This window comes from Anarrhichthys ocellatus, unplaced genomic scaffold (genome assembly GCF_004355925.1).
Source record: "Anarrhichthys ocellatus isolate YVR2014 unplaced genomic scaffold, GSC_Weel_1.0 scaffold57, whole genome shotgun sequence".
In the NCBI taxonomy this organism is placed as follows: domain Eukaryota; kingdom Metazoa; phylum Chordata; class Actinopteri; order Perciformes; family Anarhichadidae; genus Anarrhichthys; species Anarrhichthys ocellatus.
In genome coordinates, this window is record NW_022280087.1 from 1397633 (window position 1) to 1416730 (window position 19098).

Sequence of the window (19098 nt, forward strand, 5' to 3'; positions counted from 1 at the left end):
ATTTGTATGACTCATACAATGTAATTGACCATTTGACACAAGGCATCCTCTGAGCCATCCCACGCGATTCCATTCATACGTTGTTTGTTTTTAAGAAAACCTAGAAATAGTTCTACATTCGCTGGTCAAACACTGACTGTTTTGGATCCGAAGGAGAAGCGGATAACTTGCCCTGTACTCCGCCAACTTTAGCCTGCAGAAGGAAGATTCACAGAACTCCCAGAATCTTCAGAGGAAGAGAAGGATAACTTATGTGCCCCATTCTCTTCCTATTCAAGTCAACATTTGCCAATCGTGAGGAAGAAAATTCAGTTAACAGACCAGTGCCACGGCTGCCGAATCTGAGTTCACCAGTTGGGTTTCTGTGTGATAGAGTAACAGTTGCTGTATTTTACTGCGGCGGTGATGATCTGCCTTGTTTTGAGGGTTTTCCCTTTCCTTATTGTTTAACTAACCCCCCCCCCCATTGTTTGTTGATTTTCGGTAGTAGGCTCGTAATTGTCCAGTAGTAAAATACCAATTTTAAAACTTAATTTATATTTTGGTTGGTCCCTGTTGCCCCGTTATTATTAATGTTTGTTAATAATCTTATTGACATTAATAATGTCATTGATGTCAATAGTTGTCATACTTGCTTACAAACACGCTCCTACCAGATCCCAACACTCCCCTGCCACGCCCTTAGCCACGAGTAGCCGCAAGTAGCTCCTCACAGGACGCTGATTGGTCTGTGCTCTTGGCTTGCTGGGCACAAATGCATTGCTCGATGCCTGATGGATTCTTGTGTGGTATGTGAATCCAGGAGTCTTGCGTGATCAACCTCCGGTTCTGCAGAGTGAAGCCAATGCAGAAGTGACTTAAAACCTGCATTCTCTCTACTGACCATCAGGGGGCGACTCCTCTGGTTGCAAAAAGAAGTTGTATAGAAGTCTATGAGAAAATGATCCTACTTCTCACATGAATCATCACCTCAGTAAACATTGAAAACATAAGTTATGATAGACCATAAAGAGGAGTATACTTAAGGGCGGGCTTACTGTGATTGACAGGTTGCTACCAGAGACTTATACAACGTCTTTATGTCACTTCTCTGCATTCCAAATATGGCAACTTTCATTTTTTGGTTGCAAAAAAAAACCCAAGATGGCGAACTCAAGGCTTCAAAATGGCAGTCCACAAACCAATGGGTGACATCCCGATGACTACATCCACTTCTTCTATACAGTCTATGGTGCTATCACTTCATCGGCACAGCATGAATTCTGGTGCATGCACTTCTGGTGAACGTTCAGTCATCCAAATTACCTTCAGTCAACTTTGCGTAATTCTGACCTCGACCCCGGGTTTCCTCCACTTCTGCCTCTCAGCACCACCACTGTTTGTTCACTTCGGTCAACAAGACCTCTGTAATTGATTCCAATTGATTAGCAACACTTTGGGATTATTCCTCGAAGTGAATTCAGCTCACATAATGCTGTAAATGAAGCTGTTGTGGAGTATTGATTTTTTCCCAATCATGTCGAGCACACTTCTAGACACAACCGTGTTGTATGGTGAAGGAGTACTGATGGTAACTGAGCCGCTCCCACTAGAGCCCCACGCTTGTCCCTTTGGAAACTCACGTTTTCTTCTCTCCTGTCGGGCTGATGAGCTTTTGTCTGGGTGCGTATCGACCGTTTGTGTGCTGCTCGGTCTCATTTAAGGGCATTGCTCTTTGAAGCTGTGTGTTTAGTCTCTTGTAGAAGTTGTAAGATTACTGGCTGTGACATCAAAGGTGTGGTCATTTCAGTTTAACGTCCAAATGTGGTTTGGATCAGTGGTTCCCAACCTTTTCGGCTGATGACCCTTTAAAACAAAATAAAATGTATACTCATAACCTCTTCATCTGTTGTATATGGTGGTGGGTAGGGGAGCCAAAACCTGTACTTAACAGAACTGTAAAATACTTAATAAGCTAATACTTAATTAGCAAATTGTGTGCATAATAGACCATGTCAGTCTCAATCAAAAAATCTGTCTCCTATCTTTCTGAAAATGTCTAATATCAGATGATTCATTCATATGAAACAAAACAAGTTCATATTTTTTCTCGTAATTTAGTCTATATTATTTCTCTCTTCATCAGCCTACACAATTCACAGGTTGAATCCACACCGTTCCAATATTAACATTACAACAGAAAGCAGGAATTGTAGTAGTTTTGAAGAATGATATACTGTGTGGCGTGCACACGTTATTAAATGTATTAGCCATAGACTGTATATAAGAAGTAGACATAGTTATCGGGACGTCACCCATTCGTTTGTGGACTGCTGTTATGAAGCCTTGAGTTCGTCTCCATCTTGGCTTTTTTGCAACCGTTAAACGGAAGTTACTATTTTTGGAATACGGAGGAGTAACGTAAACCTAACGTTATTTTAATGTTAGTTAACGTAAATGAACATCATGCTGTATTGAAGAAGACTTGAAACTAGAGATTGAGACCATAAACTCATGTTTACAATGTTTACTGAGGTAATAAATCAAGAGAGAAGTAGAGTCATTTTCTCATAGACTTCTATATAATCAGACTTATTTTTGCATCCAGAGAGAAACTTCCATACTGGCTTCACTTGTCAGAAGCAGAGGTTGCCGCCTGGCTGTATGAGAGCATTATAAAAGAGGTGGGGGTTCCAAAATGTGAAGTTAAGTGAGAGACCAATAAATGGTCAGGCCTTTCTAAATATCAAACATGAGTTCTTCTCCAGATATTTGAATTGACAACCAAAACAGTGTCTATGAGAAGAAGGTTCAGAGCAGCCTTATATTTGGAACAGATGCAGGACAAAGACTCATTGCATCATTGTGATGTCTGAACTCGGTGCGTCAGCTACCATGTTGGCTTTTATCACAGCGCTAACATCCCCCCCTCAACACACACAGCTCATGGATTCATGTGCTCATATTTCCACATGGATAAAGAGGGCTTCACCCCAACAACGGCACTGAGGCTGAAAGAAGCATCGCTTATGTGAGCTCTGGGTGCATTCGCGTCTCGGTGCCTTTCCTTCACGAGAAACAAACTCACATTTATATTCATGCAAAAAAAATAAATAACAAAGGAAACTAATTAGTGCCACCTTAATGCACCCGTGGAGGAGCACGAGGCACCGCTTTTACAGACAAGCACAGGAAGACGGAGCTATTACACAGGACTTTAATATAATCAAATATTCTTAAATGCCTCTACTCGGCCTTTGAGTACCACTTCTCATCTGAAGCATTCAGAGGTAATACATTAATGATCTGAATCCATCATAGAACCATCTGGTTTTTGTTTTGTTGCTGTCCCGGGCCCCTTTCTGTGGCCTGCTGCTTCACTTGCTGTCCTCCTGGATGTCAAACTGTCTGGTGGATTTGGTGGACTCCAGCATGAGTTCGTACAGTTGGCCTATCTGGTCTTCCTGGAAGCTGCCCAGTTTCCCCTCCGGCAGGTTGGCTCCGAACTTGACCGAGCTGTTTTGTTCCCCCGCTGACTCCAGTACCTGAGTCTGCATGGTGGCCTTGTAGTTCTGGAGGGGGGGGGGGCACAGAGAGGAATAGCAGCAGTGTTTAGCACCTGGTCTTCTGTGTTAGTCTAAATGGCAAGTGGGAGTTTTTAAACATAAACATATTTCAACCGTAGCTCATATAATAAGTCTATAATAAACTGTGTAGCCGAAATACTGAGACTTAGACCCTTAAGGACAAAAATGTCCCAATTGAAACCCCAATTATTATTATTTTTTATCTTACGCCATTGCAGTATAATATTATGCATTCTACTATATCAATCAATCAATCAAAACGTATTTGTATAGCACATTTTAGAATCCAGTCTTTTCAATCGAAAAGACTGGATTAATAAAAGTAAGTGATGTTAAAATCAAGACAAACTGACACGAATCAGACGAATCAAAGTGCCAAGTTAAGATCAAAGGTGATAGGCCAGGGGATTCAAGATACTATAAGGTGATAGAGAAGGTGCAGTAAAGATGGTCAGGAACGTCCATTCACTCGTCTCATGATTCATAGACGAGGCCGACTGAGAATTGGATCGCGATGGTTTGTCATTTCTAAAAAAGTGGGTCCCCAGACAAAACGTTTCAGAAACCCTGCACTAGAGTACCAAATGTGGATTAATCCGCTGCTGGAAGTAGTCCCCAAAACTCTTATTTGTGTAAGGTTTATATTACTGAGCATTTTTTTTTAAATTAAACGATGGACTAATGGACTTGAGTGGGACAGTCTAAAGTGTTGACAAACTGACTATCACATTGTTGGTTTTGGTCTTTTTATGGCATTTGTTGACAAGAGAAGGAAAACTTCAGCCGTACATGACACGTCATCGCGTGAGTACTTTTAACATGTTCAACACATTGCGTCCTTTCCTTATGGAGCAGCTCTGTAGAGATGACAGCTCACATACATGGCATAACTCCAGCCAGTCTGTTTGTCTACATGTCCTATTTGTGCAGTGTAGTGGGGGGCTAACTCCCAAATGAATGCTGTTGAACTTCAAACTGATGCATTCAGGTGCATTGACCAGTGTGTTTTTGACATTAATTCCACTTTAGCTTGGATTATGTTTTCATGCTTTGATCATGAATTGATGAATAGCTCCTATTAACTTTGATTGTATGTTGCGATCATGATATGATACAATGGTTTACGTGAGTGATTGTGTAAGTGAAACACCAGGTTATGTTGGATGTCAAGCATTTCTGAGGGAGTATATTCAAATTCAAGCATATTCCTTATCTTGAAAACATAAACATTAAGATAACCAGAGCCAAAAGTATAAAAATGTGACCACAATTATTACAAGTACAGGACCCCATAATGTCTGGCTTTACACTAAACCTCTAACTGAAGTTGTATCTGTAAGATCAGACAGATGTTCTTAGAATAAAAGCAAAGTGATGGTTGACTCTGACTGATGTGGCTCAGTGACAGATGTGGCAGAGCCCCGATAGTGACAGTGTCATAGATCCTCCAGCAAGAAATAACAGCACATTTCTAATTCTCCACTAGTCCATCACAATTAGTCCTCCTTGAATGGGAAAAAGATTCATGTTTATTAATATATAGCAAACTCAAGGTTATGTTCTCTAATTTACAGCATTGACATCGCTCGTGGCCGATCTGTACACATAGATGTCCTCTCCTTACGGGGTGAACCGGCTAGTTAGCCTAATAGCCTGTGTGCGACGAGCCAAAGCTGTCGGCGCTGCGTATGAATCATCCCGAGCAGGACCACGGCCCGCCTCCATCTCTTTCACTTCTGAATAGCGGTCTGTCGTTTGAACAGAGTGCACACAGTGAATGTCTGATGTTTGCCCCTCCAGAGAGCATCTTGGGCATTCAGAACACATTCACTGCTGAGCGATAAGAAGCCGTTCATCTGAGAGGCTTCTTCCTGCACATAATGTAATTATGTTGAACATTTGCCAAAGAGGAAATATCCTCCCCGAGGCAGCTTAAAGGAACACGCCAACAGTTTGACACACTCATGCTTGTACTTTATGACTGTATCATTCAAGGCCTTAACTGGGAAAGTCTAGGTGAGTAAATGAATGGATCTATAACATTAGCAGGGCTCTGCGTGAAGGCTTCTGGTAACATCATCACTTTGGTTTTATTAAAAGCAAATCTGATGAATGCTAAAAAGTATTTTCTGGGAATGTCACCTGAGTCATGCAGCCGTCACACTCACAGTCATGTCAGGCCAGTGTTTGTTTTAAAGGGTCATTCTGTTCTTTGGTTTGAACCACACACTCATTTAAGTCGAAGAACGCTGTCAATCCCCACCTTCAGCACTCTGCACAGTTACATAAACAGTGCTGTCCATGGTCTCCACACAACAGGTAGGCGATGTTGTCACCTCATGTTTCGGCCTACAATTTGGCTTTTTTTCTATTGATATGTAAAGCTTAAACAGAGGGTGCAGAAATACATCTAACCCACACTTCAGTCCCCTCATTGCGCAGGGCCCAATGTGCTCATAATTGTTTAATCAGCAGCCTGATCAATACACTCACGTGCCGGCGCCACCAATTATGTTTAAATTGGGCCCGCTAATGGAAATCAATGTGAGGCTTGGTTTCCATCAAACACATTCCTGGTAGAGGCTCCCCTCCAACAGCCAGCTATCACTCAGCCGGTCCTAACATTGGTAGTCTGTCGGCACATCATTACCAAGCGTTAGCATGTATATGCTACGCTAGCTACCAAAGGTATACTAAATGTATACCATGCCCCCAGGAACATAATTACAAAGTTGCTGAACGGTGGAATTAGCGGGTCCATCACTTGATGCCATGGGGCCCAAAAGTACTTTTTCCCCCCATAGACTTCAATTTGAAAACAGACGCCTGTAACTCAGCAGATGACTTTTTTTGATGTGAATCACCATCAACAACACATGAATAGTAATTATCTAAATTAGGTCCAACAAGCTGTAAAATAGCTGAATCTAGAGTTGAAAGTAACTCTGCACTCAGCAATTAGTATATTTTACTTCCCCCATTCATGTGAATGAGAACGAGGCTGGACCAAGAGCTTACACTTTAGCTTCTATCTTCAACGTTTTCACAGCTGATTCAGTTTGACTTCCTGGAGAGATCCTTCAAACACATATTGTAGACCCTTCTGTCCACAATCACTTTTTTTTTTTTAAATAAAACTGTGATAATATTTATTCAGGGAGTAAAGTTAGTGACAGTGTGGAGTCCATGGCGAACAAAACTGAATTTTCCTCTTTGGCTAACAGAATTGACTAAAAACAGTGTAAAAGAAAACCCAGAGTCAAAATTTGAGTGGGATTATTATTGTTTTGTGAACTTCGGGATTTGGGGTGTTTTTGTGAAATATAAGAATATTTTGGTTTTGTATTGTTGTTGAGTTGAGTATCGATGTGTAAGGTGTACATTAGATTGGTGTGCTATCCTTATTAGATTTGATAAAAGCATTAAAAAAAGGAAAACTACAAATGAAACAAAAACTGACTGAGCAACCTAAAGAGACCTGGCAGGCACCCCTAACTAAATAATACAGATGAAAGAAATAGAACACAGTAAGTCAAACTGTCACAGCAGGTGTTTTTCTGCAATCATGTCAATATCTCTTCGTTTCCTCTTTACAATACTCCCTCATTTTTTCCTTTGCTTCCTACAAACACATTTCTCTCCATCTCTTTGGGGAACGCTTGTTCGTCCCAATGGAGCAGATTTATTACTAGCAGAGAACTCCCATGGGTGCCTCTGAAATAAATGGATTACACGCTGAACACTCAGTGCTTGTAATCTCATTGAGTCTTGCTCCGCGTCTGTTCCGACTCGTCTGTATTTTTCTGAGGAAGCCGAGATACAGAGGAAATTCACCTCTGTTTGACAGAATGGACGGAGAGGAGAACAGGACTAGGGAGACAGTCAGGGCAGAGTTTGTGTTATTCGGGCTTTGCTATACTCATTACATAACACAATGTGGTGTGTTCTCGGCAGCTATCAAATACAGCAATTGGTGCAAATGGGAAAGGCGTGTGGGAATTACATGTGTGTTGTTTACTAATACGGTGTGTGATTGGATTTCACAAAGAAAAACCTTGGTTTTGTTGAAGCTAACGGGCATCCTGCTAAATGAAATTATTTTATTTACATCTAAATTAAACAAAACGAATGTCCTGGCCTCTGGACTTGACAATGACAGAAGAGTGAATGAGCTCTGGTGTTATTAGCTATTATTTAATGCGGTTAGAGATATCTAGCATGCTAAATATCTGGATCTGTCGGGGAGCCACAGTCAAAGGGAGCGCAGGACACGGATTGAGGGAAAAGTTGGCGGAAGGGTCGCCTGTGTTGCGTTTGCAACAAGGACCAACGATAGTGTTGTTGCACCTATGGGTGTTGGATGTTTGCATGAATAAACATAACACATACAGTGGGGCAAAAAAGTATTTAGTCAGCCACCAATTGTGCAAGTTCTCCCACTTAAAAAGATGAGAGATGCCTGTAATTTTCATCATAGGTACACTTCAACTATGAGAGACAGAATGGGGGCAAAGAATCCAGGAAATCACATTGTAGGATTTTTAATGAATTAATTGGTAAATTCCTCAGTAAAATAAGTATTTGGTCACCTACAAACAAGCAAGATTTCTGGCTCTCACAGACCTGTAACTTCTTCTTTAAGAGGCTCCTCTGTCCTCCACTCGTTACCTGTATTAATGGCACCTGTTTGAACTCGTTATCAGTATAAAAGACACCTGTCCACAACCTCAAACAGTCACACTCCAAACTCCACTATGGCCAAGACCAAAGAGCTGTCAAAGGACACCAGAAACAAAATTGTAGACCTGCACCAGGCTGGGAAGACTGAATCTGCAATAGGTAAGCAGCTTGTTGTGAAGAAATCAACTGTGGGAGCAATTATTAGAAAATGGAAGACATACAAGACCACTGATAGTCTCCCTCGATCTGGGGCTCCACGCAAGATCTCACCCCGTGGGGTCAAAATGATCACAAGAACGGTGAACAAAAATCCCAGAACCACACGGGGGGACCAAAGTAACAAAGGCTACCATCAGTAACACACTACGCCGCCAGGGACTCAAATCCTGCAGTGCCAGACGTGTCCCCCTGCTTAAGCCAGTACATGTCCAGGCCCGTCTGAAGTTTGCTAGAGAGCATTTGGATGATCCAGAAGAGGATTGGGAGAATGTCATATGGTCAGATGAAACCAAAATAGAACTTTTTGGTAAAAACTCAACTCGTCGTGTTTGGAGGAGAAAGAATGCCGAGTTGCATCCAAAGAACACCATACCTACTGTGAAGCATGAGGGTGGAAACATCATGCTTTGGGGCTGTTATTCTGCAAGGGGACCAGGACGACTGATCCGTGTAAAGGAAAGAATGAATGGGGCCATGTATCGTAAGATTTTGAGTGGAAACCTCCTTCCATCAGCAAGGGCATTGAAGATGAAACGTGGCTGGGTCTTTCAGCATGACAATGATCCCAAACACACTGCCCGGGCAACGAAGGAGTGGCTTCGTAAGAAGCATTTCAAGGTCCTGGAGTGGCCTAGCCAGTCTCCAGATCTCAACCCCATAGAAAATCTGTGGAGGGAGTTGAAAGTCCGTGTTGCCCAGCGACAGCCCCAAAACATCACTGCTCTAGAGGAGATCTGCATGGAGGAATGGGCCAAAATACCAGCAACAGTGTGTGAAAAGCTTGTGAAGACTTACAGAAAATGTTTGACCTCTGTCATTGCCAACAAAGGGTATATAACAAAGTATTTAGATTAACTTTTGTTATTGACCAAATACTTATTTTCCACCATAATTTGCAAATAAATTCTTTAAAAATCATACAATGTGATTTTCTGGATTTTTTTTTTTTCTCATTTTGTCTCTCATAGTTGAGGTATACCTATGAAGAAAATTACAGACCTCTCTCATCTTTTTAAGTGGGAGAACTTGTACAATTGGTGGCTGACTAAATACTTTTTTGCCAAACTGTATCGCAGTGACTGATTTACATAGGGGAATAATAAAGACATGTGGAAACAGGCTACAATGTGAACACGATCAACAGGCATGACGCTACCTGTATTTTACTGACAGCTTCCTGACTCCCAATTAGGTGTCCTCGGGCAAGGCACTGAACCCCAAAATGCTTCCAAAGGCTGTGCCGTCGGAGTGTGAATGCGCATGTTAATGGGTAAATGTTGACGTGTAGAGTACAGTGCTTTGAGGGGTCGGAGGAATAAAAGGGCACTATTAAAATACAAGTCCATTTGCTGTTTACTGTGAGCAGTCCAATGATCTGAAGTCCAGCAGGGTGAACCTGGCTGAGCTTAAAGGCTTTGGCACAGTACCTCACATGTAGATCTACAAATGAATATGAATGGAATGCAATTCTCCGCGAATCGCCACCTTATCGTGGTGGAGGAGTTTGAGTGGCTCAGTGATCCTGGGAGCTATGTTGTCCGGGCATTAGCCCCTGGTAGGGTCTCCCAAGGCAAACAGGTTTCAGGGGAGAGCCCAGGCTAAGAGCGGTTCAAAACGACCCCTATGATAGTCAGCCCACGGACTACAGCCACCTCGCCCGGACCAGGGAAACCGGGGCACCCTCCCGGAGCCAGACCCAGGAGGGGAGCTCATAGGCGAGCGTCTGGTGGCCAGGCCTTTGCCCATGGGGCCCGGTCGGGCACAGCCCGAATAAACACCATGGAGCAGCCACCCTGTGGACCCACGACCCGCAGGGACAAGCATCGGGGTCGTGTGCTATGCAGACCGGGCGGTGGGTCGGGCGGGAGGCCCGGGCATGCCAATCGCCGGCGGCATAGACTAGCTCTAGGGACGTGGAACATCACCTCGCTAGCGGGGAAAGAGCCGGAGCTGGTGCAGGAGGTGGAGCGATACCAGCTAGAAATAGTTGGACTCACCTCCACACACAGCGTTGGCTCTGGAACCAAGCTCCTGGAGTGGGGTTGGACTTTGTCCTTTTCCGGAGTTGTCCTTTTCCGGAGTTGCCCAGGGTGAGAGGCGCCGGGCGGGAGTGGGGATACTCACGAGCCCCCGGCTGAGCGCCGCTGTGTTGGAGTTCTCCCCGGAGAGCGAGAGGGTCGCCTCCATGCGCCTACGGGTTGCGGGGAGCAAGGCTCTGACTGTGGTTTGTGCTTATGCACCAAACAGCAGTTCAGAGTATCCGGCCTTCTTGGAGTCGGTGGGAGGGGTCCTGGAAAGGCGCCGCCTACCGACTCCATAGTTCTCCTGGGGGACTTCAACGCTCACGTGGGCAATGACGGAGAAACCTGGCGGGGGGTGATTGGGAGGAACGGCTTGCCCGATCTGAACCCGAATGGTGTTTCGTTATTGGACTTCTGTGCTTGCCACGGTTTGGAGATAACGAACACTATGTTCGAACATAAGGTGGCTCATAAGTGTACCTGGTACCAGAACACCTTAGGCCAGAGATCAATGATCGACTTTGTAATCGTATCATTTGATCTGCGGCCGTATGTCTTGGACACTCGGGTGAAGAGAGGAGCAGAGCTGTCAACTGATCACCACCTGGTGGTGAGTTTGATCAGATGGCAGGGGAACCGGTTGGAAAGACCCGGCAAACCCAAACGTGTAGTGAGGGTGAACTGGGAACGTCTGGCGGAGGACCCTGTCCGGGAGGTCTTTAACTCCCACCTCCGGAAGAACTTCTCACACATCCCGAGGGAGGTTGGGGACACGGAATCCGAGTGGACCATGTTCAAAGCCTCTATTGTGGACGCGGCCACTAGGAGCTGTGGCCGGAAGGTCATCGGTGCCTGTCGTGGCGGCAACCCGAGAACCCGGTGGTGGACACCGGAGGTGAGGAAAGCCGTCAAGCTGAAGAAGGAGACCTTCAAGACCTGGTTGGCCCAGGGGTCTCCTGAAGCAGCTGACGGGTACTGGCAGTCCAGAAGGGCTGCAGCTGCGGTGGTCGCGAATGCTAAAACTCGGGCATGGGAGGAGTTCGGGGAGGCCATGGAGAAGGACTTTCGGTTGGCCTCAAGGAGGTTCTGGCAAACCATCCAACGGCTCAGGAAGGGAAAGCAGGGCTTACCCCAGGCTGTTCTCAGCAGGGGGGGGGGGGACTGCTAACCTGGACGGAGGACATCGTCGGGCGATGGAAAGAGCACTTTGAGGAACTCCTAAACCCGACCAACATGTCCTCTGCAGAGGAGGCAGCGCCTGAGGACCTAGGGGGAGGCTCACCCATATCCCTGGCAGAGGTCGCTGAGGTAGTTAAAAAGCTCCTTGGTGGCAAGGCGCCGGGGGTGGATGAGATCCGCACTGAGATGCTGAAGGCGCTGGACATAGTTGGGCTGTCCTGGCTGACACGCCCCTTCAATGTCGCATGGGGGTCGGGATCAGTGCCCATGGAATGGCAGACCGGGGTGGTGGTTCCCATCTTCAAAAAGGGGGACCGGAGAGTGTGCTCGAATTACCGGGGTATCACACTACTCAGCCTCCCAGGGAAGGCTTATGCCAGGGTGCTGGAAAGGAGGCTCCGACCGTTTGTCGAACCTCAGATTCAAGAGGAGCAGTGCGGATTCCGTCCCGGCCGTGGAACAGTGGACCAGCTCTTTACCCTCGCAAGACTACTGGAGGGGTTCTGGGAGTTTGCCCAACCAGTCTACATGTGCTTTGTGGACTTGGAGAAGGCTTTCGACCGGGTCCCTCAGGGGGTCTTGTGGGGGGTGCTGCGGGAGTATGGGGTGCCGGGTGCCGGACCCGTTACAACGGCCGATCCGGTCTCTGTACGACTGCAGTAGGAGCTGTGTCCGCATTCTCGGCAATAAGTCAGACACGTTCCCGGTGGGTGTTGGCCTCCGCCAGGGCTGCCCTTTGTCACCGGCCCTGTTCGTGATTTTCATGGACAGGATATCTAGGCGCAGCCTGGGGGCGGAGAACATCAGTTTCGGGGGTCTCGGGATCGCCTCTCTGCTATTTGCAGATGATGTGGTCCTGTTAGCCTCCTCGGATCGTGACCTCCAGCATTCACTGGGGCGGTTTGCAGCAGAGTGTGAAGCGGCGGGGATGAGAGTTAGCACCTCCAAATCTGAGGCCATGGTTCTCTGCCGGAAACCGGTGGATTGCTCCCTCCAGGTGGGGACGGAGTGCCTACCTCAAGGAGCTTGAACTCAATTCAAATCAGAAAAAAATACTTTTTTACAAATTAATAAAGTGCTAATGGACACTATGCGGGCAATTAATATAAAAAGAACAATTATAAATCATTTTACTTTCTTTATGAAAATAAACTACAATATGTATTCTTGCTAATGAAGGAACATGTTTTAATTGAGTTCAAGTAGGAGTTCAAGTATCTCGGGGTCTTGTTCATGAGTGAGGGTAAGATGAAGCGGGAGATCGACAGACGGATCGGTGCAGCTGCAGCAGTAAAGCAGGCGCTGCACCGGACCGTCTTGGTGAAGAGGGAGCTGAGCCGGAAGGCAAAGCTCTCAATTTACCACTCGGTCTACGTTCCTACCCTCACCTATGGTCACGAACTCTGGGTCGTGACCGAAAGGACAAGGTCGCGGCTACAAGCGGCCGAAATGAGTTTCCTCCGTAGGGTGGCCGGGCTCAGCCTTAGAGATAGGGTAAGGAGCTCGGTCATCAGGAGGGAGCTTGGAGTAGAGCCGCTACTCCTTCGCGTCGAAAGGAGTCAGCTGAGGTGGTTCGGGCATCTAATTAGGATGCCTCCTGGACGCCTCCCACTGGAGGTTTTCCAGGCACGTCCAACTGGGAAGAGACCCCGGGGAAGACCCAGAACACGCTGGAGAGATTACATCTCCCAGCTGGCCTGGGAACGCCTCGGGATCCCCCAGAATGAGCTGGAACATGTTGCCGGTGAGAGGGAGGTCTGGGTCGGCCTGCTTGACCTGCTGCCACCGCGACCCGACCCCGGATAAGCGGTGGAAAATGGATGGATGGATGGATGGAATGCAATTCTAAATCAAATGTGAAATGTAATCCGTCAGGTTGGAAATCATTTCCTAAATTTGTTTTCATCTTAACTTTATATATTTTTTAAATCTAAATTTATCTTCCTTTTTAAATTTTGTTTTTATCTAACAAGATATTCAGATTCAATCCATATTTGCGTTTAGCCTTTCAAACATGACTTTCACTGCGTTCTTTCTCCCGCACGCTCCTTTATGAATGGGGCAGTCTAGCATGAGAGCACCACAGACGTTCAAAGATTCATCCGAGAACCTCAATGCAAGCTTTGGATTTTAAAAAATGAAATTGAATACAGCATCAGGAGAGAACCACAGCAGCTGTTGACCCCAGCCGCTATTCCTGGAAAAGAAGGCGGTGGAAGGTGGGGGCCGGACGGATGCGACGGGGTGGAAGTATTTGTTTGTGTTTAAAACATTATTATTTATTTTCTGATATGCTACTTGATTCATCCATCGCTTGACTGCCAGTTCATTACGCTCACGTACAAACAGTGGTCGCGAACTGAAGATGAAATCCAGAAGTCATCATTGGCTAGGGCGATTTCAGCATCATGTTCTGCTCTTTGTGTGTCCACATGGGGCCAACAGTGCAGCTCAGGTGTTTTTCTCACCAACTTATCGTGGACAATTATTCAATTATTCAATTACTCAAACTAAGTTTTGCCTAGAAATGTTTCCATTTGACATACAGCCAAAGAAGAGTGTAAATATGACAAAAGCCACTCGTCCCCTAATTGGAACCAATGCAAATGGCCTCTGGGTTTGACAACAATGCATACTGATACAGTGAGGCATAATGAAAGTGACTTCCTCCCCGGTGGCTTCACAGCTATGGCAATGACAGAAGGAGCTCTCAGGAATCCATCTGCAATCACCATCTACTTCATTAGATAAATTGGCTGCAGATGGGTGATTTACCATCCCCCAGCAGTGCGTAATTGTGCTAGAAAACATTAGCTCTCCCCCGTAGTGACATAAAAAAAGACCTGGCGCACTCTCGTGATTATTTTGGGAACTAGAGGACAAATTGCAAATATACTGATCCCCCATCAGCACATGAATCCAGGTCTAACTCCAACTCCACTGAGGTTTCTCCCAGACTTTAGCATCAGATCACACAAGGCCTGCGTTAATTAATATACTAAAATAAAATCATATGCAATGAAAATAATACAATTAAAATGGATATTTTTGTGCTAAATTCCTGCCAATTTGCAAGTCTTTGCATCAAAATATGACTTACAATAAGGTTCTTCATCTTCAGTGCATTTCACTCTAATAAAACACAGCAGATGGCAAAACAAGTATTCAGTATATTACTCTACTCTGGACTACAGCTGCAACGTTCAGGGACCTTTTTCACAGGCTGATGCTGTAGGGTGCAAGCACAGCACCATGACCAAGCCTAGAGGCCAAATGGTGCAATTACAATTTAGGGTCCGTCACATGATGTCATGGCACCCCAAAAAAGACTTTTCACCATAGACTTAGAGACATCTGTAACTCGACGGATTCTTTTTTGTGAGGTGAATCAACTTCCCAGTATGAACAATTAACTAGCCCTTATTTAAATCATTATGTCCTAAAAGTTATAAAATGCACTAAAAGTTGAAGCCAGAATTATTTCCCTTCCTCCTTCATGTGGATGAGGCCGAGAACAAGACTGGACCGAGGGCTGGGAGGCGCCAGGGTGCTTGCTCTACGGGCCCACTGATGCGAAAGACTTGGAAGTTAAACCTTTTTTGCTTCATGAGCCACTTTCATCGCAACGAACGTGTCCCAGCCTTCACCGCTGTGTCCAGGCCTCTTAACTCATCCATGGGCATCAGCAGCGGAGTTTACAATGAACAGACCACGCAGCACAAACATCAAAATCACAATCACTCATGTTCATTTTATTATTAATATTCGATTAATTGTGCAGCCTTACTGTAGCTATATTTCTCTGGAAGGAAACACAATTTGGATAATTTTTGTTTTATTATCATAATTATTCCAAAACAAACACAAGGCGAAGGCAACACACACTACTGGACTAGACCACTGGTATACTGGTGAAGAAGATGCATATCTGCTGATACAAGAACAATGTTTGTTATACAACTTATTTTAATATATTGGTCAATTATGAAATGAGTATTGATTATTGACATAATACTTCAACCAATCAAATCATGATATTCTAATGAGACTGAAAAATACCAAATCAAAGGGCCTCGTACTAAGATTTGTTTTGTCAAACTACCATTTCCAACAATAATGAACCTTCAAGCTCAACATTTCCCTGTTCCCATAGTCGGATAGATTGGCCAACATGATCAGATAGTGTATGGAATACATTTTATATAATAATGTATATATGATTTCATACCGGGGTGGGCTCGGCACTACATTCTGTTTAGCCGGCAGTGACAGCTGTGAGTTTCACAGTGTGAAAAACAGAGTTTAACTTTCCCACAGACCTTCACTGACTGTCTTATGATTCCAAATAATAAAGTCCCCTGGGTCCAACAATAACACGTGTTCAATATTTACAATATTTACATTGTGACGGTGTGACTTAGAACTATGAGCTTAACCATAAATATTCAGTCTACAATCACCTCCAACAGTCCCTCCATGTTGGCCTCCTGGTTCCTGACACTGCTCTGCCATCATGTGGTGACGGACTGACATCACACGGGAATGCATCAGCCAGCAGAGACGACATTACTGAGGACGGGTCAAGTCAAAGAGGACCTTGGGTGCAGACAGCATTTACAACACTGAGGTCATGTCTGTAGTCATTTTACAGGGAAATCTGGTTCTTTAACATTCTACAACTGATGCCTCACGGTGGGTCCTACAGGCTGATTCAAGTTTTGCCAGACTCAATATGACCACTTTTAGGCAAAAAAATAATATTTCATTCATTATTTCTCCACCACAACATTTCAGAACTATTCTCAACAGCGTGCTTTGAAACAGCATGTAGACTTCTATTTTGGGAAACAAAACAATAATGCTTTATTTTACAAGTCCATAATATCCTATGAATTTAGATGACATTTCCTAGAAATAACTATGCAATCTGCAACGTTACCGGACACAGGGACAAACTGAGTTCAGTTTGAGTTTTAGTTTTGCTACATTTAAAAAAATGAATGTATTGTGGTTAATTCGGGATAAATCAACAAAGCAGCACTTTAATAGCTCAGTCCACATATCTATATCTATTATTATATCTGATTTCAGACCTAATGAAGCTGTACACTCTGTTGGAATAAATGAATAGTAAGACGGAGGGCATGTTGTGAGTGAGGTCTATGAGAGTTCCCCCAGCAGCAATCATGGAACCCTGTTTTTAGATTGAGAGATTAATGAATGGGGTTTGGTTGGTGCCGTATGAGATGCAATGGTTTTACCTCCCACTCTGCCATGAAGCCCTTCGCCTCCTCAGCTGCAGCACCTTTGTGTCTTCTGAACTCGTCTTTCACATACTGGTCGCCGAGGGCTCTTAAATCTATCGGCAGGAACCGATGCAGGATCAGAATCCTCTTGTACAAAGACCGGACTTTGGAGACATGAACCGAGGCAGCCATAAATAAAGTCGAGGGACGCTAACTAACGGTGTCTGTTTAAGTAACACTTCTAATAGTATTCATGCATTTGAGTGACTGACCCAACGAAGTTAAAGGATAGAGACAGAAAACGACATTAACAAAGATAGTTATTTAACACACATGTCCTTGTTTATCCCGGAAGTGTGTTCTTCTGGTTAGCAGGCTAGCGAACGGGCACATTAGCGACACCTACTGGACTGGAGCAGTAGCCCTGCAAAAAATACAAGACTGAGTAGTCCATTACTTTCTATGTTACACTCCCAAGAATATTGTTTTCTTTGTTTTCCTTTAAACTTAACATTACACTAATAATAATGCTTATTTATATAACACATATCAAAACGAGCAGCAAAGTCTAACCCTAACCCTGTCACAGGGACACATAAAAAGAACAAAGGATACAATGCACATTTCCACATAAATATATATTTACAAAGCCAGTGATTTGTAAAGCACTTGGCAAACAGTTAATATACGAACAGTGGTTCCTAACCATGGCTCCAGATCCTTGACCGGGTCAAAATTGTTGCTGATATTAACTACATTATATCTGTTCACTTCTGTAAACACAACAGCATGATTAAATATGATCACATTATGTTTTAATCGATGAAGATCAAAGAGTTTCTTTGAGTTGTTTTTCACAAGAGGTTTGAACATAAAACCCACATTGTATGTAATAGAATGGCGGAGTGAATTTAAATCAATCTCTGGGACTCCAATTTATTTACAAAACGCCATTACTACTTTGTTACAGCCTCTACAGTCTGAGAAGTTAACAAAAGCTGTCAGACAAATATTTACCTCTGAGATGTAGTGTTTAGTGGCGTTTAGTGGAGTGATACGCACGTACTATAGATCTCATTTGTTGCTCGTGGATTTTGACATTGATTTGCCTTCATAGCTTCCATCAAACTTTAAAGTCCCTCCTGCACGCTTTCTGCATTGAGTTGGTATGAGACTGCGAAGACGGTGTGTCCTGGTTAATGCTTGCAGCTAGAGAGGTAACACAAGAGAGCACTGGGTTTAGCCCAAATTAACTGCTGTTTGCGCACACCGTATGCGGTCCCTTACCTACATTGTCTGGTAACTGGAAAGAAGCAGAGCCTCCTAAAAACTTGATTGAGTACATTAACAGTTTTCGACACAGGCTTTACACAGCTGGAGAACTAGCTCGGGAGAATCTGTCCACAGCTCAGGTCAAGATGAAACATAGCTGTGAATTAATCACATCTCTGGACTGATAAAATTATTATTTACCAAAGAATCCCGTTTGATTTTAGACCTCATGCTTTAGGAGTTTACATACAAAATATAAAGTACTTTATAAATGGCCACATGGTGGTGCTATCCCATAGAAAATGGCCTAACGTTTCACCAAATGTCATTAAAGTCTGTTGTTTTTGAGATATACTGGAAACAAACAAACAGACCCAAATGACCTCATCTACTTCATTTGCTTGTCTTTACAACAAACATTTGTGAGTATGTTTACTATTGTCTTTATACAAGTCGTGTGTCTTTTTTAAATCTTATTTGCATGTGATACAAAGCGTTTGACTGTGTGACTTTGTGACACCTGCTAAATCCTAATACAGCTTTAGGATGGAATATATATTATTTTATCACACTGATCATTTTTCAGAGAACAGAAAGTCAAGAACAGTCTGCCTTTCAGCTGGAAAATTATATATGTTTAAATATTGACACAATTCTGCAAGAATCAAGCTTTGCCTTTCTAAATTGTAAAAAGTATGGGTGGGGGTTCTGTGCTCTGGTGCTGTCTGTGATGTTCTGGAACACAGGGGCCTTTTCTTTCTCCACCTGCAAGAGATTATTTGTTGAACTCTATTTTAGTATCTTAGTCAGATTACTGTGGTGGGTTGTTGTCACTGCTTCTAGTGATTTATCATAATAGCACCATCGACTATATCTATTTGTTTGAATATATCTAAATGTTTGAAACTCACATAT

At 44.0% G+C, this 19098-nt stretch overlaps 1 protein-coding gene across 1 annotated transcript; it reads right to left on the bottom strand.

Moving 5' to 3' along the window:
- Window positions 1-3182: 3182 nt before the first annotated feature.
- sdhaf3 (succinate dehydrogenase complex assembly factor 3) lies at window positions 3183-17280 on the bottom strand. The gene is made up of 2 exons (XM_031871368.1): window positions 16927-17280; window positions 3183-3551 (listed from the first exon to the last, which is right to left on the bottom strand). Exons 1-2 carry the CDS (start codon window positions 17101-17103, stop codon window positions 3357-3359), a joined length of 372 nt encoding a protein of 123 aa, XP_031727228.1. The 5' UTR covers window positions 17104-17280; the 3' UTR covers window positions 3183-3356.
- Window positions 17281-19098: the final 1818 nt, after the last annotated feature.